The following is a 25,336-nucleotide window of genomic DNA, read 5'->3' as shown; positions in this document are numbered from 1 at the left end:
CAGGTCAAATTTCAGTGCTAAAACTTATTCTCAATGTCACTTCAAGAAAGTTATCAGACCTCATAGTGCTTCAGTGTCCTCATCTGTAAAATGGGTCTAATGACAATACTAACTTCTATTTCAAAACAGTTGCTTTGAGGTCGAAATGAGATGACATATGGGAGGTGCTGAGCTAAGTGTAAGCTAAGCATTCAGTGAAAGTTAGCTATGATTTTTCTCATGACTGTTTTATGATGAAGAAATCCAGAGGGAAGCTGGGTTAGCTGAGGTCCAAAGGAAAAGTAGCTTTGTTTTCACGAGCGTCCTGTGCAGGTGGAGCCTCTGCGTATTGTTCTTGGTGGGGACTCAGGGCAGGGGCAGGCAGGCTGACTCGAGAAGGGGAGGTGGTTGGTGGGGACATTGCCCAGCGTGGCATTGGCTGCCCCTCTATGGGCCTGCACAGCTCTCACCATGGTTTCCAGCAGGTGATCAGTCCCCCACACTGGATTTGTAAAAGGATACAGGAGAAACTAATGTCAGAGCCTCGCAGAAGGAGAAGAGGTGCCGAAGAAGCCACTCCAGAATGGTCTCAGTCCCATCAGCATCCTCAGCGGATGTTCATACTCTGTATTAAAAGCTTTTGTGTCTGAGATTGGGATTTCAGGAGGGTTCTGCCCTGAGGAGCCCCCTAATCAGGACCAACAAGTGAGGACAAGTCGAGGATGTGTTGACAGCTTCTCCTCTCTTTCCTAATCCTCTCACTCCTTTGACTTTACAGGGCAGTGATGCCAACTTTGTGGCCGCACATTTTCATTCCCTCCTGGCTTCTAAAGACACCTGGATGCTGGGTCTGAGAAAGCAAATTGTGGCATTCTTTTCCACTTGGAGTGTATGCGTGTGTGTCTGTGTGTGTGTGCCTGTGTCTGCACTCCTCACAGTAGGCTAGAGCCCAGCTGATGAGCTCTGTAGGAATCTATGGCATTGGCGGTGCCAGCTCTCCTGCCCGGCGTGAATCCTTGCTGGCTCTGTCTTAGCTGATAGTACATTCAAAACCTAATTGTTATCTCAGTAGAGTAACTCCATTATTCATCCTGACACCATCCCCCGTTAGCTGTTTGTTGCAGTGATGTTATATTAATGAGGCCTGCAAATAAATGAACGAAAGATCAGAGTGCCGGCTTGTTTCTCAGGAAAGCTGGCTGACTTATTTATTTATTTGTGGGGGACTTTGCAGTGAGTCACTCTGGTCCTGGGCAGGTGGCTTTTGGCCTTTCCTGCAGAGATTTGGTGCAGCCTTGCAGATAAATACTTTTAAATGTCCCACAGTTTCCCAAACAGTTTCACAAATGCATTTGCATCTGAGAGAATCTAGGCGAAACCAATCTACTTTAAATTATTTGTGAAAGTGGAGAACAGGAGCCAGCAGGAGTGATGGATCATCTCAAACTATTAAGGTATCAAAAATTATTTGAGCTTGGTTTTGGAGGCCAGTGTACATGGTTTTCTATAATTGATTTTCTTTCTCAGTTACATGTACCTAAGATACGTAAGATAATGTTAAAGAGAATTTATATTCCCTAAGCATGGACTAGGGAGGTGTTGGAGAAGTTACTGAGGCTGAAAAATTCATAAAGTAAAAGCTACATGGTGGTCATTGGAGAAACAGCTGTTAACCTAACACCCCCACTGCCTGGCATCAATGTGGCCTTATGGTGCAATGTGCCAGGTGACTTCAGGAACACACAGGAATGTTCTTTCACATCTTAAGGGTGGTGGGTTCCTGGTCACACCAACTCTGGTGTTCATCTCCTGCATCTTAAGCCTGATTTGCCTTGGCTTCACCCTGATCTCTGTTCTTGCCTGCAAGTGTGAACTACCTGGGCCCCATTGTCTGGCCTCTCCCATTAGGCTGAGATGTTTGAGAGGTCAGAGCTGCCAGGCCAGGGAATCCAGCTTTCACTTTAGCTTAATGGCCATCTCATTGGTGGGCATAGCCAAAAAAACAACCCAACTGAGTGTGATAGCTTCAAGAAATAACTGGGGTAGAGGTTAGACTAATGCTTCCCCCAAAAGGCAAGAAGTGACTGCCCCAAGCTCACATGCACCCCAATATCCCCTTCTTGTTTTTCCTCCCACTCATAGGAGTAAGTGTGGACCTCATTATGTTTAGGAAGACAGTTAGGTGAAGATTACTTTAAGGCTCAGTACAAAGGGTAGCCAATGTTCCCAATTTATCTGGCATCTCTTGGTAAGTTCCAAGAGGATTCTGATCCTGCACGCAGAGACATTTTAGGTACTCTTGGGGTGGGATGAGGTGGGGAAATGTATAGCCAAGGAATAGCCCTCCATCCCCCTCACCATGGTGTGGTGGAGGAAGTCGGCCTTCTGCTCTGCCACTAACCAGATGTGTGTGTGACACTGGGCTAATTCTTTACTTCTCTAAGAACTGTTTCCCCAACTCTTAAGTGAAGATAATAATAGCCAACTTGCAGGGTTGTTTGAAGGAGTAGGCTCAGAGCCTGGCACATGGGAGAGTCTTATTAAAGGAAGCAATTATCATGAAGACTCCCAGAATTAGAATGTTGGCTGGTCTGCTCATGTCCCTTGCCTGAGGTCCTGAGGTTAGTGTCCTCATTAACAGAAGACCTGTATCCCTGCTTCAGTCCTTCTACACAGGACACAACTGCAGAGGGTGGAGATTAGAAGTCTGCCCTAGGCCTTTTGGAGGAAGCACAATGGCCTGCAGGGCAGTCAGTTTCCAGCCTCTTCCAGGTGGCCAATGTTCAAGCATAGGCTGGGGCTACATTGGAAGAGGCTGCATAACCTAGCCTCCTTAACCAGGAGTCACATATACATGTGACAGACAACTTCCAAGCCCAGCATAGTTCATGGAATACAGTAGTCATTAATTAAATATTCATTTAATGAGTGAATTAACATATTTGGAATGGTGGCATCTTCCCCCTCTGATCAGAATGCTCACTCTTATGGTTTGACTCTTGTCTCCTCAAAATTCATATGGTGAAGACCTAATTCAGTGCCCTAGAATGGCACCTTCTTTGGATATAGGGTCTTTAAAGAGGTAATCGTATTAAAATGAGATAATTAGAGTGGGCACTAATCCAATATGACAGGGTCTTTATTTAAAAAAAAAATAGGGAGACAGACACACACACAGAGATAGAATGCCATGTGGACATGAAGGCAGAGGTCAGGTTGATGCTTCTACAAGCCAAGGAATGGCAAAGATTCCCAGCAACCACCAGAAGCCAGGAAAGAGACCTGGAACAGATTCCCCCTCACAGCGCTCAGAAGGAACCCACGCTGCTGACACCTTGATCTTGAAGTTCAGACCTCCAAATACATTCAGGTTGTTTAAGCCACCTGTTTGTGGTTCTTTGCTAGGGCAGCCCTAGGAAACTGATACACTCGCTTGGAGTGAAGAAGACCTCTGTTATGTGAGCTCCAAAATCCCTTTACCCTCCCTGAGTTTATCTTCCTGAGAAAATATTCAGTCTCTTCCTTTTCTGCTGGATCCTGCCTACTCATGGCTCCTTAAGAAATGTTTTTCTCTGGGCCTTCCTTTCTAGTCTGTGGCTCCTAACACCCTCTTCTTTGAGGTCCCAGCAGGTCCTGAAGCATAGGCTGGGGGAACAGAAACGTGGCGGGCCAGGCATCTCATGGGCTTTCCAATCCTCTGCACGTCTCCTGTTCCTAGAGTTGAACAGGTGACACGTGCACAGACACCCACGATGACAGCTGGAAATGGGAGCAGCTCAGGAGGCCTCCCATGGGGGACAGCATCATTATCACACCACGAGCTGGCTGAGGAGCAGAAGGTAAGTCCTGAGGGGGTCCTAACCTGAAGTTTATGCAAACTGTGAAATTCAATAGCCTGTACAACTTGTTCTACATGAAGCTGCCATAAAAGATGGGTCCCTCGGGTGGGCCTGGTTGCCATGGAGAAGATGGGGTAAGGAGGGGTTAAGGAATAACACAGCTGTTTATCTAACTATGCGTGAGCCCACTTCTTTTTCTAACGTAGAACTCCTTTGAGATCATCTCATTTATTTCTCTGCTGTCCCAGGAAGGACAGCATCCATTCCAGCTTCCACTTATTTCCAGGACTGGAGATTCTGCCACCCCCAACTGCCATCACAGGCCATCTTAGAATCCTTCTCTTTTCATCCTTCAAGAAGGATCTTTGTAGTAAATGGCTTCTATTTACTGCACAGAGTGGCTGCACTAAGGAGGGCACCCATTCTGAAGATGAAGGCTGGGGACAAGGAGGTCTGCATCAAAGGGTATGGGCCTCATGGAAGTCCGATGATTCAGAGGTTTGGGGAAAACATCTATGCCAGTGCAAAGGGATTAGCCAAGAAAGCTGAAGTAAAGAAAATGAGTTGGCCGGGCATGGTGGCTCATGCCTATAAATCCAGCACTTTGGGAAGTTGAGGCGGGCGGATCACCTGAGGTCAGGAGTTTGAGACAAGCCTGGCCAACATAGTGAAACCCTGTCTCCAGCAAAAATACAAAAATTAGCTGGGCGTGGTGGCACGTGCCTGTAGTACCAGCTACTCGGAAGGCTGAGGCAGGAGAATCCCTTGAACCCGGGAGGCGGGGATTGTAGTGAGCCAAGATCACACCACTGCACTCCAGCCTGGGCGATAGAGTGAGACTCTGTCTCAAAAAAAAAAAAAAAATAAGAAGAAGAAAAGAAAATCTCCTTAAAGGTTGCTTTTAGCAAATTACATATTCTTGCCAAAAACACCATAAAAATGAGGTTGTGTCCTTCTCAGAGCATTCTATTGAAAGGTACATGAGGTTGATTTTTCCCATTACTGGCTTTGTTTACTTTCATCAGTTGGTTTAGGTGAGGTCTACCACGTTTCTTCACTGCCCAGTCACTATTGTTCTTGTCATAATTAACAAGTATCTTATGGGAAGGTAGCTTAAGGTTATGTAAATATCCTATTTCTCATCATACTTTCATCTACGAATTTTAGTGTTCATTGACCATTCTTTGCCTGAAACAATTATTACTTGTGTACTGTGCCAAATGGTGATTTCTATTTCCGTAATTACTTCTACATTTTTTAGTTGGAATCTAGTGTAAAGAAGAGCTTTTCTCTCTATTTATTTATTTAGAGACAGGGTCTTGGCCAGGCATGGTGACTCAAGCCTGTAATCCCAGCACTTTGGGAGGCCAAGGTGGGCGGATCACTTGAGGTCAGGAGTTTGAGACCAGCCTGGCCAACATGGCAAACTCCACCTCTACTAAAATTACAAAAATTAGCCAGGCGTGGTGGTGCATGCCTGTTGTCCCAGCTACTCAGGAGGCTGAGGAGTGAGAATTATTTGAACCCAGGAGGTGGAGGTTGCAGTGAGCCAAGATTGCGCCACTGCAGTCCAGCCTGGGTGACAGAGTGAGACGCTGTCTCAAAAAAAAAAAAAAAAAAAAGTTAAAAAAGAGACAGGGTTTCGCTCTGTTGCCCAGGCTGGAGTGCAATGGCATGATCATAGTTCACTGTAGCCTCGGACTTCTGGAATCAAGTGATCCTCCCACCCCAGTCTCCCGAGTAGCTAGCACCACAGGCATGCACCACTACACCCAGCAAAATTTAGAATTATTATTATTATTTTTTAGAGATCAGGATTCTGCTATGTTGCCCAGGCTGTTCTTGAACTCCTGGCTTCAAGCAATCCTCTCAGCTTCTGCTCCCCAAAGAACAGGTGTGAGCCACTGCAGCTGTCCCCCCATTATTTATTTACTTGTTTGTTTCTTTATTTCAGGAAGAACCACGGATTCTTATTCTATTGGTGAAATCCACGGCTATCAATTTTTATGTTCTTGCTCAAATTGCCCAGATTCGGCTTCTGAGATCCCCTTCAAGTTGTGTCAGGTGCCCTGTTGATAGGTACCATACAGGTATTTTTGGTACTTTTGCCAAAGTAATATGTAACCTGAATTTGATCATGAGGAAGCATTAGACAAATCCAAATTGAGGGACATTCTACAAAATAACTAGCCTGTACTTCTCAACAGTACCAAAGTCATAAAAGACAAAAAAAGACTGAGGATTAAAGGACTAAGGAGACATGACAATAGAATGCCACATGGGATCCTGGATTGGATCCTAGACCAGAAAAAGGACATCGGTGGGACAATTGGCAGAATATTAATAAGGCACGTTTATTAGATGGTATTATTATATCCATGCTAATTTCCTGATTTTGATAATTATACTGTGGTTATGTAAGATGTTAACTTTGGAAATCTGGGTGAAGGGTATATGAAAGTTCTTTGTACTATTTTTGTACCTTTTTATAAGTCTAAAATTATTTCAAGAATGAAAAGTTAAAGAAAGAGACAATGACTTTCACAGGGAAAGGAGGATGGGGTAGGGGTAGGAGAAAATGAAAAGAAAAAAAATATTGAAATGAAAATAATGAAATGAAAGAAAATATTCCAGATAATCATGAATACAACATTCCAGGCCTGGATGCTCCCTCCCCCATGTCCTGTTCAGAGTGACGTCCCCCGAGTGGCTTGGGACACAGCATGGATTTGTCTCTCTCCAAAGATGCTCCTTCATTTCACAACAGCCTTGACTTGAAAAGTACCAGCAGGAGATTGGGGCCTCTGATGCCTGCTGATATGTTCACTGGGAAAATCAATTACAGCATAATTACCTCGGGGGGTTAATTAGCCTCGTGTAGCCTGGGTGTCCTCTGTGAACAGAGCAGCCCGTCAGCCCCCGGTCAGCGAGCAGGGGCGGCTGAGGCAGAGGTTTCCCAGTGAGAAGCTTGCCTTCGGCTGGAAAGGGGCCCCAGCCAGTTGGGGAGTGGATGGTGCAGCTGCTGGGGCTGGCAGAGGCGGGTGGTGCTGATAGAAGCAAGTCTCTGCCTAATTTAAGCTCCCCCACACCACGGGTGCCCACAGATGTAGAGACTGACAACTGCAGCAGCAAGAATTACAGAACAGTGCAAGTTCTCAGGCCAGCAGTGGCCGGAAATCACTCGAATCAGGGGGAAGGCACGGAGCCCTGAGCAGCTCAGGAAGCTAGCTGTCTGAGGGCAGAGGCTGGGGCACCACCAACAACCCCTGCAAACATTCTCTTCCAGAGACATAAAGACACAGGAGAAAGTCAGGAGGCACCATCCCTGGTCACGATCAAGAATAAAATGGGATTGAAGTAGCTCTGTCTTTGAAAGGCAGTGTCTGTGCTCTCCTAACTCCTCTCTGCACAGATGAATGAGGGCCTGGATGCAGTAAGAGCTCTCCCACCGACAGCCCTGCATTGTCCGGGATATGGTGTCTTGTGGATGGATTGCATCTATCTGGTCTATGAAAGGTCCGGATATGAAGGAAGGGGAAGCACCACTTCTTCTTTTATGTTACTTGGGAATATTGTAAAGAATTTAAAAATGGTTTTATAATTAAATACGAGTTCAAATGCTGGCTCTGCCACTTATCAGCGGTATAAACTTGGGCATGTCACTCAATTTCTCTGAGCCTCATTTTCTTCATCTGTACAGTGGGGGTGAGAATACTTATTTCCCATGGTGGTTGTGAGGATTAAATGTAATTTACTCACATTAAATAAATAATTTCTACCTCTTCAAATAACCTATCTGTAGGTTAGCAGCACCCATTCTATCTTGAGGGTTTCTTTTTAAAACTGATCTGGGGTTTTGATATAATCATAGAGATGTTCTAGAAGTTTCCCAATATTCTGTGACATAGGTGAGGACCAGAGTTGCTTTCCTTGGCCAGCAGGGAAAATGAAGCAGGGAAAAGGATGGTGCAGCAGCTCAGGGAAGAGGCAGAAAAGGAGCAGCCTCTTCCTCCTTTCTTAAACATGCAGATCACTGGGTACCTGCCTGGGCCTTTATTCCTAGCCACCACCAGGAAAGTGCAGTTAGTTTCAAAGCATGAGTGACAGTTATAGACTGGGGAGCAGTGAAGAGGGAGCACAGAACACAACCAAAGTTAAATACAGCGACTCCTCTCCCAGGCCATTTGAAACCCAAGCAATTGCATTTTCATCCACATCATCTTCCTTTGAAATTTGCTATTTTGGAAACATCATTTTTTCCCCAGGATAATTAACTTCCTTTTCTTTCCATTAAAATGCATGAAAAAATTGGGACGGGGAGTAAATCCTGGGAAATGGCACGGTGGCTAATGTAGTGCCTGCCTTTACTCTCTTCTTCCATTTTCAGCTTTGCAACTCCGAGCTAATTGCGGCTCCTGAAATCACATTTCTGCTGAGAAAAGCTAAACCTGTTTTCTGAAATGTTCACCCACCATGGAGCCAATTTCTCCTCCTCACTTGGCTCAGCCAGCCTGGCAGGGAGACTGGGCTGGCTCTGCCTCCCTTGTCGTGTGCACGTGCACACCAATGCGCTTGTACATTCATGTGCAGGCATGAGGATGCGCTTCCATACACTTACCTCTTATACCTAGACAGGGGCCGTTAAGACACACGCGAGAGGTTTCCTACACCCCCCCACATTAAACTCACTGTACGCCAATAATTTGTCCACAGAGTATCAATTTGCACTCCTCTCCCACTGTCTTGGGGTCAGCTCTTGGCCGCCCCTTCCTGCTCTAGAGACTTGTAGGACTTACCTCGGTGATTTGAGGGTTGGAGCACTTGACATTGTGGCTGGACCAGTCGAGCCAGGGGCTGGAGGGGCTGGTACAGTGCTGGTGGAGGGTGCACCTGCGCTCGCCGCTGCACCAGCCACACTCAAACTTCCGGTCGGCCTTGAGGCAGAGGCCGCAGCTCTCCCGCTGGGCTGCACACTTGTAGAGATGGACTGCAAAGAGAGCAGGTGGTCACAGATGAAACCAGAAAGGGCTGCTCACAATGCACCCTCCTCTTGCAGGTGTGATAGAAATGATAGAAACTCTTCCCCACCATGGATAACACCACCAATCATCATTATCATTGCAAGAATGACTGAGGAATTAGTAAATTGAGCCTCTTACCAGTCACTTAAGGGCACTGGGAAGAATAATATTATTTAAGAATTCTGGCTCTAGATTGAATCAGATTAGGGCTTTAATTGTGGCTTCACTACTTCCTAGCAATGTGAGAGAGGATTCCACCTCCTTGAACCTCACTTACCTAATCTCTAACATGAAGATAATCATTGTTTTTTTGTGAGGTTGGAATAAGATACTGTATATTAAGTGCTTAGCACAGTGCCTGTAACATATCTGATGCCCTATATATGTTTATTATCTTTTCTTTGAACTCGTGCTATATTCTTATGCTGCCATCTCTCTTATTCTCCACTCTCACATATGGTCCTCATGCAGGAGGTAAGGGCTGCTTTCCTCCATTGAAGGAAAAATGAGGCTCAGGGAGAGATAATGACTCTTAGAGCTTAGTAAAATTAGTGACCCAAACTGGAATCTTCAAACTCCAACTTGCTTTGCTGCTTAATGGTAGGTCCTGAGAAGTGAGGACTGTGGTCTAGCAAACTGGAAATTGCATGGGTTTGAGACAGGAGTCAGCTTGGGGTTAAAGAAAGGCCAGGTGGCTAGCAGTGAGGGAAGCATTGCTGATTAAAAAAAAGGGGGTGACACAGTCTGTTCCCAGCCCTTATGAATGGAGAATATGTCCCCAGAGAGGGCAAACTGGCTATTTAAATAGTAACATTTGGAGTGTGCAAACCCTTTGTCTTTGCTTTTGTCTCCTGCTGACTTTAAAGTGCTAGTATAACCAGCGAATTAGTGAACTGTGCTTCAGGTTCAGGAACCTGGTCTTAGCTCCTTGCCTGCTGAGATTTTGAGTTACAAGTAGAATTCTCCAAAAGCAAAACACGTAAAAGTCATTTTTCCACTCTTTTGGTCAAGCACATGTAAGCTTTCAGGACCAGGTGGTATGCCGTTGCTGGAAGTGAGACACATGCCCCAGGGAAAGGGTAATTTTAAAATTCTTCCCATAGGTCCTCATCCTGTTCCTCTGCTATGTCCAGCATCCTTTAGTCCCAGCTGCAGGGCCTGTATTTAAATACCCTCATGCTTATCGCTTTGTAAGGTAGAGGGCAGGAAATGGGAATCTTAAAATGAATGAGTACACACTGAGCATCTATAAATATGTACCACATGGTTCATACCCATGAGCTCATTTGATCCTCACGGTGACCCTGAGAAGTGGGCATCCTTCTCTCCACTTCACAGATAAGGAGACTGGATGTAAAGGGGAACAGTCATTCATCTGAGTTCACACAGCTGTAAGTGAAAAAGCCAGCAGGTGAACCCCGCTTTGCTGGATTCTAGAACCTGAGTCTTTAAACGGTGTGGTCCTCTCCACCCAGCCCAATGCGCAGCCGGCAGAGACACTCAGGCTAGTGGGTGGAGGTGATACGAATGTGAAGACAACGCTGTCTGTGCACTCTCAGAGCTTCTTCAACATTGCAAGAGTCACAAGTAGAGTTTCCGATGCAACAGCTCGGATGTGGCTGCTCTCTAAGCTCCAGGTGCTAAGGCAACCTCTGGGATCTAAGCCCAGATCCCCAGCAGGGAAAGTGTCTCCTATGTTTTAGCAGTGAGAAAGTTTGGCCTGGGTATGAGGAGAAATAGAAAAAAATAATCCTCCTGGCTCCGTTCCTTTCTCCCAGTCTAAGTAGCCTCGATTTTAATGGCAGCATTTGGGACAGGGAGCTACAGCCCTAAAGATGCTGAAAAACTTGCAGCCCCTGCTATGGCCTTGCCCCCTACCCCATCTCCATTGGCTGACCCGTCAGGTGGAAGCAGAGGCTTGTGACAACCCTAGCTACTTGAAATGTGGCAAGGCTTGTGGCTGAGGGTAGGAGGAGTGTGGGGGATAGGAATATATTCCAGGGGGGAAGGAGTTTAAATCCTACAGTGGCCTAAGTAGCAGATCCTCACAGTGATGTGGCTCAGTTTGCGAGCTCTGAAATTAGACTGTCTTGGTTCCAATCCCAGCTCTTACTATCTGACTCGTGGCCCATTTCTTAATCTCTTTGGGTCTCAGTTTCCTCATCTAGAAAATGAGAATAATAATAGTACATACCTCTCAGAGTTATTGTGATGCTTAAGGAAAATAATCTCTAATAAATTACTTAGTGAGTGTCTACCCATCACGAGTCCTCATCATATTGGAGTCACTTTTATCATTCTCGAGAGCAGGGTGGAATCTTGGCATTTGCTGCACTGAGGGTCGGGCCTAACTGGCACATGGGAGGAGCTCGACATGAGTTTATAGGACGATGAATAAGGGTCACCCTCATGGAGCACCCCTCCTTCTTCAGCCAGATCCCCTTCCTGAATTCTTTGCTCCTGATGTGAGCTGGACTCTGCATGCTGCTCTCTCCCGCCCACCTCAGGAACTGGAGAGCAGCCTTAAAAACCCTCTTTGTGCAGTGATTGTGACCAGGGCCAAGGACAGGGGAACAAGAGCCTGACTGGAAACAATATCTCCATTTCCAGGGAAACTAGCCGGACGTTCCTGCCTGCTGTTCTCCTAGGTCAGGTTCCACAGACACTTCAAAGCCTGCAGGAGCCAAAGAATAACGTGGATGGGCCGGCGGCCGCCCGGCGGATGCTCTGGTTGTAATAAAACAGGGCTCCCAACAGGACTCCTTTGATGGCTCCAAATGTTGCTTTAGGATCCTCTGAAGAGTTCCGCCGACAGAGGGAGTGTATTATTCATGGCACAGCGGCTGGCTGGCTCTGATCCCTCTAGCCCTAGTCTTTCCCGGGGTCGTGAAAAGATCAAACTTCTACCCGGAAGTAGCCGCTTACCTTTCAGGTCCTGAGGGTTGTCAATGATGAAATTGCCGTTCCACACCACAGCGAAATCCACGGCCAGATTGCTGATGTCCATGCCATCATACTGGTACTATAGGGAGACGGGCAGAGGCACGGGGCTCATGTGGCCCTCTATCACAGGGGTCAGGGATGCAGACAAACCCTGCATGCTGCTCAGATTATTATGACGCTCTTTCCCTGAATCCCAGTCACTAATGCCAAGAGAATACCACCCAAGCCTCCTAGCTTGGCATTCAGTGCCCTGCATAATCGGATGCAAACTGACTCCTCCAGCTTTCTCCTCCACTGCTCTCCCGTGGAAAGCTTTGAATCTACCTTTCTCCAAACACATCTTCTTAAGTCCCTCTCTGTCTTTGTTGAGTTCCTATCTCATAAGGAATGCAACCGTCTCCCTACAACCTCCATCCTTTTAACCCACCCGTATTCTTCTAGCCCAGCTCAGCTCTACTTTCCCCAGGAGTCCTCTCCCACAACCCTGCAGATCTGCCTCAAACTGTCCATCCCCTGGTGTTGCCACTTTCTGTCTTGCACTGGCACTTTCCAGGATCTGCTGTGCCTCTTTTCACGTGTCTCCCTAAAAAGTCCATGTGTCTCCAGAGGCAGAGCTAATGCCCTCTTACTACTCTTGTAAGGCCGAGAGTCTCATCGAGCAGTCACCTGGCCAACCCCTGCGGTGGCCCTCTATTTCCGCACGAGCCTTACTTTAGCCAATGGTCCACTAGGGAGAAGTGCCCACAGCTTTCCGGACACAGACCTCATCAGCCCACAGCTTTCCGGGCACAGATCTCATCAGCCCTATCGTTAAAGTCCTCTAGCTGTGGCCAGGAGTCTATGACTTTCTCTCTTGTGCTGATCCCACAGAAGACATTTAGCCCCTTCACACTTCAGAAATAACACCCCTGGGTGGCCAGTCCTGGCACCCTGTGATGGAGACCTCGGGGCATCTTCCCGACCCCCCACTCTTCAGCTCTGAAGGGCATGTCACTGTCAGCCTTCTGCTCCCGCCCTCCCCTGCCCACTGCCTCCCTTTGTTGTGTCCCTTTTCTTTTTCATCCTGCCTTCCCCTTGCGCTTGGCGGCCTTCCACCGATTACAAATTCTATCAAGCGCCTGTGACCTGGGAATCTGACAGCTCCCTGATAAGAGGCCCAGATTCCCTTTATCTCTCCCAGGCGAATTAGCTTCCCTCAACACCTTTGTCACATCCTCCCCTCCCGCATCTCCAGCTGACCCCCCACAGTCAGAGACAGGGAGCTGGCAGATAAAAAGATCTTCTTGGGGTTAGTATTATAATTAAACACCTCATGCTCTCTGTCTGCCATTCTGGATTGGTTTAACCCTTGCTGCTCCTGAAATTCACTGCTTCCTGCTACCCCTCCCCTCCCACCTCCCCTCCTCCCATCTCACTTCCTGTCCCTCTCTTCTCCAGCTTTTGCCTGTGGAGCACCCTCCTGGTTATTCACTCCCTGAACGGGGATGTGGAATGGGGTGTAGGGTGGAGTTGACTCGCTCTGGTTCAAGTTTCACTGAAGACAAAGAGGTGCTCTTTCAACTTCAGAAAGGTCCATGATGTGATTATTTGACATTGCACGCCTGTAAAAAACATCTCATGTAGCCCATAAATACATACACCTACTGTGTACTCACAAAAATTAAAAATAAAAAATTTAAAATTTAAAAAATCAACTTTAGAAAGGGCACAAAGATCTCAGTGTCTGCCATGAGGGTCCTCACGGAACTGTCTCCTCTGGCACCAGTCACCTGCCCTGCTCTGGCTGAGCGGCTGGGGTGCTGGCTGGCTCCTGCGTCCCTGGGGATGTGGGCTCAGCCTGTGAACCTGGAAGGCTCCGGAAGCCAAGGCTGGCCATACTGAGGCCCCAGCACGAGTGTGAGAGGAAGCCCTGCTCCAGGCAGGGCCCAGCCTGCGTTTTCTTACCGAGCTGTTCTGACACTGAACGCTGGAGCTGTTGAAGCGCAGAGCGGGGACCCGGTGGATGGCTCCTTGTATGTTGAGGACACACTCATAGCCTCGCTGGCCGGACTGCGGCTGGGGCAGATTTCGCGCCTTAAGGGTGATTGGCTTTACCTCCCCGACTGGAATCAAGATCTCCTCTGTGGGCACCAGCTGGGGACAGTCCTGGGGGAACAAACGAAGAGGCTCCATCTGTCCCCTGTTCATGCTGTCCTACGTGCCTGGGACAGGCAGGCCCCTCTTGTATCAGGTGGGCTGCCCAAGAGCAGGATATTACCTCATGTAAGGCCCGTGGAATGGGCAGGGAAAATGGAATCGCTCTTAGCTCCTGGGCTTTGATATTGTCATCCCCGTCCCACAAGTTGTCCTGTATCTGCTGTGTGTGTTACAATTCAGGAATTAATTTTCAAGCACAGTGTGGCAAGCTGTGGATTTTATCTCCTGAGACACTGGATAAAAGAGCCTCCACGTGTCCCTGTCCCCAGCCTGGCACCCCTACCTCTGGGTTTCATCCTGTTCCCCAGCTCCAGATACTCGGCCCCTTGCATTGTCTGATGCCGATGCCTGGGGCATCTGTTATCAGCAGCTTCAGCTTCCCAGCCCTGACTGAGCTAGGCTTTCCAGAAGGTGGATCAAGCCCTCCCAGCAATACTCTAAACACTTGCTCTGTTTTTCTTTTTTTAATCTCATTTCATTACCAGGCCCTGCGTGAATGCCATGTTGCTTTGGAAAACAAAACCAAAAAAGAAAGTCTTGGTAGGGAGGGGCTTTGGGAAGGACCATGAGAGAGAGACAGTGAGAAAGACAGATTGATTTATGGAGCTCCATGACTAGATGCTGATTTTCCACCAGAGGTCAAAGGGCCACCCCACTGTGCCAATCTCCTCTTTCTCCTTCTCTCCTCGGGCAGATGAGCCTGGTAGCCCCTGGCAGTGATGATGTGGGAACCACCTCCACAGGGAATCACTAGGGGAATTCTCACAGGAGGCTCCCCTTTCTCTGTCCCCTTCTCCTGGGCAGTGGTTCTTAGGGGGAACTTCTGGGAATGCCTGGGGGCTGATGCTGCTACAGGGCCTGCAGAGGGTGTTACTGGCATTGATGCCAGGGGCCAGGATTGCTGGATTTCCTACAAGGTGTAGGACATGTTCAATGACAAAAATATTGTCCACCTAATGGCAAATGCAATAATTAAGAAGCCTTGTGCAATGCCGGCACAGCCTCACACAGGGAATCTCCTGTGGCCACCTCTTGTCATGGTGTGGCTCGGGCTGTTGCCTCTTTTCTCTGGGCCCCACTTGCAAGCCGTTCAGCATCTGGCCCTTGCCTACCTCCCTCTGAACTCTGTGGTTCTTGCACATAATAGTCCAGCCATACTGAATGTATGGTTAACTCTGAGATGCCCTCTCCCTTACAGGATCTGCCTCTGGCCCTTTGAACATGCTTTTCCGTCTATTAGAAACACACACTCCTGCCTGTCTTCCTCCTGCTGCTGCCCTGCTTCAGCCCCTCTTTTAGTTGATTACCTCTTCTTTTACTTTTTTGGTTTTTTTAAATCATCACCTTCTCTGAGAATTAATAATTGATTACCTCTTAATCAGCCTTCAAACTCAGCCCAGTTTCTTCTCTGCAAGGCCGTCCCTGCCCCTGCCCCTGCACTGGCTTCAGGATGGGTTATGAATATTCACCCATGATTGCTTTTGACACACAGAATTACAATTTCTTGATTTGCTTTCCTCACTGGGCTGTGAGCTTCTTGAGGATTAGGCTGCATCTTACTCACCTCCATCTCCCCAGTCTTTCTGCCAGTGCTTGACATGTAACGGACATGTCAAGCATGTCATTGCTTGTGGGAGGGTAAATAGAAAATAAAATAAAGCAACCTGTGAAAAAATCTTTTTTTTTTAGCTCCAACTTTGTAGATTCTTTAGAGATGAGGTAAAGCCTGCCTTCTGGGCTTGAAGAGACTTGAGAAGGCATTTGGTTCTCAAAAGCTGGAGTTGGAAATAGTCATGGGTTTTGGAGTCACATGATTTCTAAAGTGGCATGTCCACATTTACTAAGGATAATTTACTACTGACAATTTATGAAGAGCCGGATCTGGGGGAAATTCTGCACAGAAACCTACCTAAGAGGGTCTGGACACACCGGCAGGCTCACCAGTGTCATCCATTGTCAGCTGGCCACCTGCATGTGAGGACTCCAGGCAGGCACGGCCTCCACGAGAGAGAATCACAAGGCAACCCCAGAACAGATGGGTCCCTGTTTAGGAGCCAGTCACTCAAGCTGCCAACTCATAAACTTGCTCTTTACTGCACTTTCACTTTCATTCCCTGCAGGCACTCTTGACAGACTCTTTCATATATTTATAGCCAAAAAAAAAAAAAAAAAAAAAAGATGAGCACCACTTTAGGGAAGCCCAGGCATCTCATAGAAAAGGAGATAACACTTCCTGTTAGCAGCTAAAATATCTGCATCAAATCTAATGTTAGAATTTAAGTTAGAAATAAGGCTGGGGTATAATGGTCTCTCTCGCACTCTCTCTCTCTCTCTCTGTGTGTGTTTGTGAGAGAGAGAGAGAGACAGACAGACAGACAGACAGACAGACAGAAAGAGAGAGAGATTTTCTTACTCCGAACCAGCTGATGAATTGTAAATGACGAGCAGTTGTTTTTCATCTCTAATGAGCTTAGACAACAAATTCAAATTTCAGTAGCAGGATCTTAAAGATGTGCTTTTGGAAGTATGATGTCTGGGGTTAGTAAAAAAAGATTGTTGAATCCTTTCAATGTGGACCAAAAAAAGTATACTTTTATATAGATGTTATGTGTAATACCTATATATAACACATATGTTATCTATATGTAACACACACACACACTTTCATCTTTTAGGCTGGGCTAAGTCCAGTCCAGCCTGGAGGTTGGAGAATCATGAGTAGACTTTATGAGTACTATTACATGAGTTTTTTTTTTTTTTAAGGGATTCTAGAATTTTAGGAAATTTCCCATGGTCTGCTGTTTCAGACTTTTTAGAATCAAATTTAAGGGTAACAATTAGGGTCTTCCCAAATGCTGAACCAGGCCCCAAGATTGTCCTAGTAGAAAAAGAATGTCTTATGCTTTGTTTCTTTATTTGGCAATTGCTCTCAGGTCAGACAGAATAGGATTTTTTCCCTTCTATTCTCTAAGGCAAAGGAAAGAAGCGGTTGGTGCCCCAGGTATGCTTTCTTCATCTTGGGAAATGGGAAGATACAGGCCTTTCGGGTTATGAGATGATTCTGGTGAGTATATTCATGAAGGATCTGTGAATCTTGGGTGGAAATTGCAGTGGTAAGGGCTGAAAGTGGGTGGAGGAGACTGGACCCCAAACAATTGTCAAGTTGTTGAAACTTCAATATCTGTGGGGTTTGAGGATGGTGAAGGGTTTAATCAGATACAATGAGGCCACTTCCAACCTGTTTGCTTCTGTGGGTATACACACACACACAGGCACACACATGTGTACATACACATACAGTACCTGTCTTATGAAAAAGAAAGCAAATCATCCTAAGATGCTTTTCCTGCAGAATGTTAAGACTGTTGTTCACATTCTTAAAATACTGATTGCTACCGCGGATCCTCACAGCCTTCTGAGTGATCTCTTTGGGTTATCTTCTTTCTCCTCTGTCTCTAGGCCAACTGGAGCCAGGATCACCTTCTCAGCAGCAATCTTAGTTTAAACCAAGACTTAAACTTGTAGGAATACCCCAGGGGTGGCGGTAGGCTGGGGAAGAGGAAACACAGCTGCAGGGAGAGCAGGGACCTGGTTTAGGAGCCCTATGAGTCTTGGGCTCACATTGCCCACCTGTTCAGCTGTGCTCTGCCAGCGTTCTGTGCTGGGGACCCTTTAGCCCTCTGAAGCGACTTCTCCCATGTGGAAATGGCATTATCTTCACCCACTGGACTTCAAAGAGAGAGCAGCCAACATCCTGGGAAGCTAATCGGATTTATTTGGTTCTATCTTTCCCCTGGGACAGGGCATAAAGGAGATATTTATGTATCTACATCTCACTAGGCCTGGCTTAGCCATGGAGGGAGATGAGCTTTAAAAGCTGAAAGCCATACATCCTCCTGTGCACACCCGCTTGCTAACACCATGTCACAGCCTGATCTGGCTCAGGGAGGAAGAGATTTGGGGGGCCCCCATCAGAGATCTGCTGTGCTCTGAGTGCTGGAAAGGTCTGACTCATTACCTTAAGAGAGCTTGACAAATGGTTTAATTGAAAGTCAGTTTCCTCCTCTATAAAATGGTGCCAATAATATCTGACAAACCTAGATTGCATGAAAGAGGAAAATCAATGTGTGTCGTAAGTGGTAATATGCTGGATTAACAATTGTTAATATTACCGCCTATTTGTTGTGTGTGTGCGTGTGAGTGTGACTGCAGAATCAGTGGACTTTCACTTATTCAAGGTCAGCTTGAAAAATTGTCTCTGAATCCTAATTTCTGCATTTATTTGATGATCATAGGAAAGCTGTTTAACTTATTTAAGCCTCAGTCTATTCATCTATAATATAATCCACTTCATAGAGTACTTAAGGTTAAAATATATATATGCTGCATATATAATAAGTACTAATATTTTTATTTTTGAATTGCATTCGTTCTAGCACAGCTGTTCTTCATTGTCAAGCCTAAGCATGGAATTGGTCCATCCGCCTTCTGGAAAGATGTGGGCAGATTTACCTCATATGCTGGCTGTCTTTTTATCTGGAAATGGCACCACTGACCCATCTTCTATGGGCAGTTTCTCCATCTGTGGAGATGGATTTGTGCTGGCCCATCCATAGCCTGAATCCTCATGACCAATAGCAAAGGACCAGGTTGAAGTCAGGCCAGCAAGTGTGGCTGTGACCATGGAAACAAAGCTCATGGGCCCTGATTTTCTGTAGAAAACATACTGTACTCAGCTTTTTTGGATGTCTGAGTTCTCTGTAGCCTTGGGCAAAAACCCGAAATTTTTAGCATTCTGGTTACTACAGATGTCAAATATAAATTATATGAAATGGCAGGGCTGTTGCGAGAATCCATTGAAATGCCAAATGTCAGTGGTTCTCAATCTTTAGCCTCATCTGGGATGGGGCCCAAGAATTTGAATTTCTGTAAGTTCCCAGGTGATGCTGATGCTGCCGGTCCCTGGGCACACTTTGAGAACTCCTGGCACATGTGAAGAAATTATAAATGTGTGATATATTAATGTTGCTATATTAATCAATGGAGCTAATCAGTTATATATTGTTTCTAGGAAGCAGACAGACATAAAATTTTGATTCAAAGTTGGGAAGGGAGGCTTACTGGAATTCTAAAAGAGATATTCTAGGAACCCCTAAAGAGACAGCTAAGGGATTTCCAGTTAGCTGGAAATCCAGGGGATTCTAGTTCCCCAAACTACGTGAAAATATCAGCTGGGACGCCTGAGAGAGTAAGGGAAACCTTACCCAAGTTGGGCATGTGCATCTTTGCTGTTCCTCAAATTTTCAGGGATGGGGTTCTCCTAAAGCAGAACTTTGGACAGAAAAGAGTGGGGCCTAGCTGCTGTTTGCTGAAAAGGAACATGTGGCCAGCTGTGGTTAAGAGCCAAAGCAGTATTTTAGGAAGCCCCGGAAGTGGCCCTGGCAACCTCGCTGGGAATCTGCACCCTGTTTCCTTTCCTGAGCAAAGTTGGGAGCTGGATGGAGTCTGGGCTTCCCTCACAGTCCTCTGGACAGCCAATCCCTGGGGCCATGCCAGGGACCAATGCACACGAGCATAAGAGAGCAGCCGTACACCATTCCTACTCAGGGCAATGGGGAGATGAAGGGAGACAAACGGGACTGCTCTTCTCTAACCCTAAGCCACAGACATCAAGGACAGAAAAGGAAACAAAAAGGAGGTGGGGAGTCTCTGAGTTTGCCCCTAGGTCCCTTTTGGTATTAATTTAATCCCGAGTTGCAGGGAGGCAACAGCTTCTCTTGGCCCAGCTCCGGAATGTTGAATCTCTCATCCATGGCTGAGAGGGAGCTGTATTTCAGTGACTTCTGAATGGTGTGAGGAAGGCCGGGCCTGCTTCCAATTAGCCTGCAGGGGCTCAGCTCTCTGGCCTCCACACACACCCCAGCAGAGTTTATTTATCTTGCTTTGAGTGACACTCGCATGCCCTTGCTTCAGCTGCAGGTCGCTTTCAGGCTTGGCTTTGGGTTTCTCTTGGCCTGAGGTGGGTAGCCTCAGGAGAAAGTGGAGCAGCTGCTCTTTGTTGTCTAGATTTGTACTTCACCCAATCTCTCTGTGTCCTGGGGGCCACCTCAATCTATTTTATTAAGGAACTTTCAAAGTGGCCCATGTCAAGGTTAGTTTCTGAGACTGTGTCTCATACTCTCTCACTGCTCAGTCTTCACCCCTGCCCAGGCCTCCCATGGTGGCTCTGCTGTTCCTGGCTAGGTCTGCCCCTCTAAGCGATTCTTTCATTGGCTCCAAGCTGTGGTGCCCACTCCCACCTCTCCCTGCAGCTCTGTCCTTTTCTCTGAGTGAAAGGACTGCCCCCAGAGCAGTTTCATACCGTTGCAGAATTCCAGGGCTGGAGTTAATCTCCAGTGTCCAGGAAGGCTGGTGTAGGGTTTTTAGGCCAGCTGCATCAAAGCATACCAACTGACTAGAGGAAAATGCTTTTCTGAAAGGTTCTCAGGGCACTAGATGCCTGGTTTCGTCATGCTGAGGCACCCGTAGATGGGTCTGTTTGAAAAGCCACCTGTGGCATCTATGTTTCACCCTTTCAAGACAGGCAAATTCCATTTTTCTGACTGAACATAACACCTGTTGTTTCATAAACTAAGAAGAGTTCAAAGGGGTATGTGTTTGAGAAACCTTTCAGAGTCTATTTTCTTATGTTTAGCCATGGAAGCAACCAGCACTGCTATCAAGATTAGAAGACACAAGACTCCATTACTTGAAATCTTAGACAAGTTGACACAATTGCCATCAATGGGATTTAAATAGAAAGGTCATTCGTTCATCCATTCTTTCATGCATGCATTCTACAAACATTTGCTAAATAAGACATTGAAGATTTAAAGATAAGATGTAGTCCTTGCCTTCAAGGAGCTTGTAGTCTAGCGCAAGAGGAAGATGTGTATAGAAAGGCTATAGTAGGCCGGGCGGAGTGGCTCACACTTGTAACCCCAACACTTTGGGAGGCCGAGGCGGGTGGATCATGAGGTCAAGAGATTGAGACCATCCTGGCCAACATGGTGAAACCCTGTCTCTACTAAAAATACAAAAATTTGCTGGCATGGTGGCACGCCCCTGTAGTCCCAGCTACTCAGGTGGCTGAGGCAGGAGAATTGTTTGAACCCGGGAGGCAGAGGTTGCAGTGAGCGGAGATCACGCCATTGCACTCCAGCCTGGCGATAGAGTGAGACTTCATATCAAAAAAAAAAAAAAAAAGACGGCAGTTGTATATAAAAATGCTACATTGTCACTTATTACCATTTTTGGATTTTCTAAAATATAGAGTAAGAAATATGTGTATATGCACACGTGCATTTGGGCAACTATGTAAGGTCTCTATAGTTGTTCAAATCCAACTGGCCATGCTGGGGTATGAAAAGCTTTCGACACAAGAAAGGGAGACTGAGCAAGCAGGCTTCACTGTCCTGAGACATGCTATGAATATGTAAGAAAGTAGACTTCAGTGAATAATCATTGAATGGAATACCCATTAGAAAGATAAGCAATTTGATATTTCACTGTGTTAATAACAAAGGTGGGTCAGGTTTAGGGATGGAGTTTCGACTGTATAATAAAACAGGACTTTTAGCAGTGCCTGGTTCTTTTCACTAGCTGATTTTTTCTCACTTTCTACAAGGCCACCCACCCAGTTATACATCAGAGTCAAAGAATCATTGAATTTTAGAGTTGGAAGAGAAGTTGGCATGAAAGAATGGTTGCGAGTGAATGTTCTATTGAACTAGACTATGTCTGCAGCCAAGCAAAGGGCTAGACTCAAAGAATAAATGCCATTCACTACACTCTTCTAGACCAGGGAGTCTGTTTGGTTGAATATGTTTCCTCTAAGCTTTCAGTCTCAACCCCCAGTTACCTTCAAGCTTTTGAATGCATAGAGTCTTAGGAGTCTAGTAGACATAGCCTCTGCCTCTGGGGTCATTTGCTGCTACTTTTTTGAGCTTTATAATAACAGGGCTTTCTAGCATGCAGAATTTCTGGCAAGACGGCCAAGATGGGCCAGGGCAAGAAAATGGCCAAGCCATTGGACTGACCATCTAAAGAGGGAGGGGCCACTCAGACTCACTGGGAATACTGCCATGTTAGGGTAAGCCCTTCTTACCTCTGAAATATTGATCCGGCCCTCCTGGAAGGAGCAGGTGGTGGGGTCATGAGTGCAGAGGTTGCGGTACTTGCACCAATGGCAGCGGAAGGCGCTGTTGACACAGGACAGGCACCTGCAAGGACAGAGATGGTGAGAGGCAAAGAGAAGAGAACAAAGAGGGAAGGTGGCATGTGTCATGATAGAAGTCTGTTAACCTGTGTTTAAATCCTAGTCTCATTCTCAGGAGGGAAGACTGGTGGGCCATCCTCTAGCACCAAGAATTGTGGATTCTCCATCCATGATATTCATGGGAACAGAAAATTGGAAAGAAAATGAGACCAGATAAGAGTATAACTTACAAAGCAGGGGTGTGCTTCTATAAGCTCATGAGAACTGATTATTCACATTTTCAGGAATTTTGCAAGCTGATAGACATCATGGTGGTAGTTTGAAATCGGCCATGGTGGAAATAGTTGCGCCACAGAATTTGGCAATGCTGCAAACTAGGTTTTCTTCTGAATGCTGGTAGCTAAACATTTCCCAATATTTCACTGCTTGTAAAGACAGGGTAGCCAGCAGAGCACAGGGACAGGAATTGGGCAGATCTGATTATAGACTTGCTTCTGCCACTGCCACTGGGGTCACACTGAGTAAGTCACTTCACCCTCTGAATTGGAGTATCTTCATCTGCCTGTAATAAAACATTCCTGTCTATGTCACAGGGCTGTTTGGTGTCAAATGAGATAATGTATAGAAAATGGTTTCAAAAAATGCCATGCTAAATGTGAGTATTATTGTCAAGCGCTTAAATTACCTGTTATTTCAACCTCTTAAATAACATTTGAGAGTTAACAATTGGTTCATATCATCTGTGTTATTGGGCTTGGGGGAGCTAACAGTATTAAGTAGTAACTTTGTCCCACTCCCCCAGGCATGGAACAGTAGGATATGTGTGTGGCATGTGCTTTTCTTGCCAGGGTGAGCACTTCTTTCCTTCCAATTTCACCTGGAGACTGTGTATATTCTTTTGGCTCTCTGTGTGTGATCAGGTCATTGTAATGGAAATGGGTTTTTTGGGGGGGTTAGTCTTGCTCCTCCTCGCAGCCCCCCTACTCTATCTAGTCTTTCACAACTAGGCCAACCTGGAATGGGCAGGACCAGGTCTGCAGTCTGGCGCCACCTGGTGGGGCTCTGATTACATTTGGGTGGTTGGGGCTTGATCCAGGGGTCACCGGCTCACAGGCCATAGTATATTGGGTTGGTTAGCCCATTTACACTTCATCTTCCCATTCAGAGCATTTTTATCCCATTCTCCATTGCCCAGACTTTTTTAGTTTCTGAGCTTCATGCTATCTCATGTACTCTCAGATAGACTGGTTCTTGGTAACATCTTATGATTCAGCAAGTAAATAATGAAAATGGACCAAGGGCCTAAGGAGGATGGTTATTGGGGCTCTAGCTAGATGTGGCTCTTCCGCTGGCTACTTTTGTGACCTTCATTGTAGCACTAATCTTTCTGTGGGCCTCAGTTTACTTTTATTACAGTAAATTATTAAAAGGAGGGGACTATACTTGATTCCATGAATTTTAACTGAATTCCAGTAGAGAAGGGCAAGAGAGGCAGTGTTTGGCATTAAAATGGAATCTTTGCTGTCAAGGAGACCTGCTTTTTTTTTTCTGTTAAAACTTGCTGCCTGTGACAGCATCTGTGTTGCCATAGCAATACATCTTTGAAAGTGGTGACATCATACTGTGTTGCCATGGAGATAAGATTGCTCTCACAAACAATGGATTCCATCACCACCATGTTGGAGTTTGAGAAGGAGGTAAGAGGTTCTGTCGCCCAGATGCTTGCCATTCCCAAAGCAGGGTTTGCTGGGATTCAAATGCAGTGGTTAGAGGGCAGCTTTGTCTAGTCCAGCTTCAGTCCCTTTCTGCCCTCCCTGGTTCCCACCAGGCCATTTTTATCACTTGTTTTGTCTTTCTCAGCACATCTATTTATTTGTCCCAATGGGGCTCCTTCCTTGACTAATGTAGAGACCAAAGAACTCCAGAAGATTATTCTAATTATGAAAATCAAGTTCAGAAAAATGGAGAATAAGGAGGACTAGCTTATTTGCCTCTTCTAATGACTAAAGATTCCTTTAGGGTTTAGCTGCAAACAGACCCTCTTCCCATCTTGATTGCTGAGTCCTTCATGCCCATAGCTTGGACCCTACAGACTGGATACCCCCGAAGACCTGACTATGATGTGGATCCCAAGTGGTTCCTGCCCTGGGCAATGGGAAGGATGAGTCCGTATACATTCCGAATCACTGCCTCCTCTGATATGGAGCTGTTGATTGACCTCTCCCCTTGCTGAATGTCCAGGGTTTTTGGTCCTATGACCCTTATGTGGCTCTATTACAGAGGCCTGTGTTTCCTTCTTTCTAAACCAAATGGTGTATGAGTTCCCAGCTTCTGTGGAAAGGGTCTCAGTTTCTCTACCAGGGAGGATCAGCAGAAACTAAGTAGGGGTTTCACTCCCTCCATTTCTGCTTTTTCCCTGTGAAATGTTCCCAGCTTCTCACACAGTTATGGGGTCTCATAGCGTGTGGGCACCAACTGGCAGGCATTCAGCTGCTGGAATGGCTGGTGAGGTCCATAGAACTAAAGTCAAGCCCCACTGAAGGCTGTGGTTTGGCCTGTCTGGTTTCCCTTCCTCTTGAAAATATTGAAGGATGGATTAAAAAAATGATGGAGTGAAGGCCTCTGCTCCACCTCCCCATCCAGGTCTTTTTATCATGTGCTGAGAGAGGCTACTTTCCCCCTTCCCTGCTCCTCCTCTGTGGGTGACTGTGTGCATAGCCGAGTCGCTATCTCGGAGTCCCTCTTCATCTGGTTGTGGGTGACATGTCCATACTCCACTCACTGTCAGCCTCTACCTTCAAAGTCACCACCAAGTGATGGAAAATGAAGAACTTTTTTTACAGTTCCTGTTCTCTGACTCTCTTTTTACTATCTTGGCCTGAGAGTTGGGGGTTAGGTGTGTTGGGGTGGCATCCAAGGATTCAGAGACTATAGAGAGTAAATACCATTTGGTTTAATATGGTAGTATTTATGTACAGTGTACTCTGTCCAAACAAAGTGTCAGGCCCCATGGGGAAACTGTGAGGTGACTACAACATGGTTCCTGCCCTAAAGGAGCTTAGCATCGAGGGGAAGAAAGCCCATACCCACATCCAGACCCA

The 25,336-nt window shown here is 46.4% G+C and overlaps 1 protein-coding gene across 2 annotated transcripts in view; it reads right to left on the bottom strand.

Annotated features, from left to right (window-relative positions):
- PLXNA2 (plexin A2) overlaps nucleotides 1–25,336 on the bottom strand; it is a 242,733-nt gene that overhangs the window by 43,822 nt on the left and 173,575 nt on the right. For both annotated transcript variants that reach the window (XM_016937865.4, XM_003308723.6), the window contains exons 9-12: nucleotides 22,125–22,239; nucleotides 13,727–13,927; nucleotides 11,765–11,861; nucleotides 8,615–8,805 (exon numbers count right to left, since the gene is read on the bottom strand). In XM_016937865.4, coding sequence (XP_016793354.2) covers nucleotides 8,615–8,805; nucleotides 11,765–11,861; nucleotides 13,727–13,927; nucleotides 22,125–22,239 — 604 coding nt within the window. The remainder of the gene's footprint in view (nucleotides 1–8,614; nucleotides 8,806–11,764; nucleotides 11,862–13,726; nucleotides 13,928–22,124; nucleotides 22,240–25,336) is intronic.

Source organism: Pan troglodytes, chromosome 1, assembly GCF_028858775.2.
Source record: "Pan troglodytes isolate AG18354 chromosome 1, NHGRI_mPanTro3-v2.0_pri, whole genome shotgun sequence".
Taxonomy (NCBI): Eukaryota; Metazoa; Chordata; class Mammalia; order Primates; family Hominidae; genus Pan; species Pan troglodytes.
Note: the sequence above shows the minus strand (reverse complement) of the source record. Positions and strands in the feature narration are given on the sequence as shown.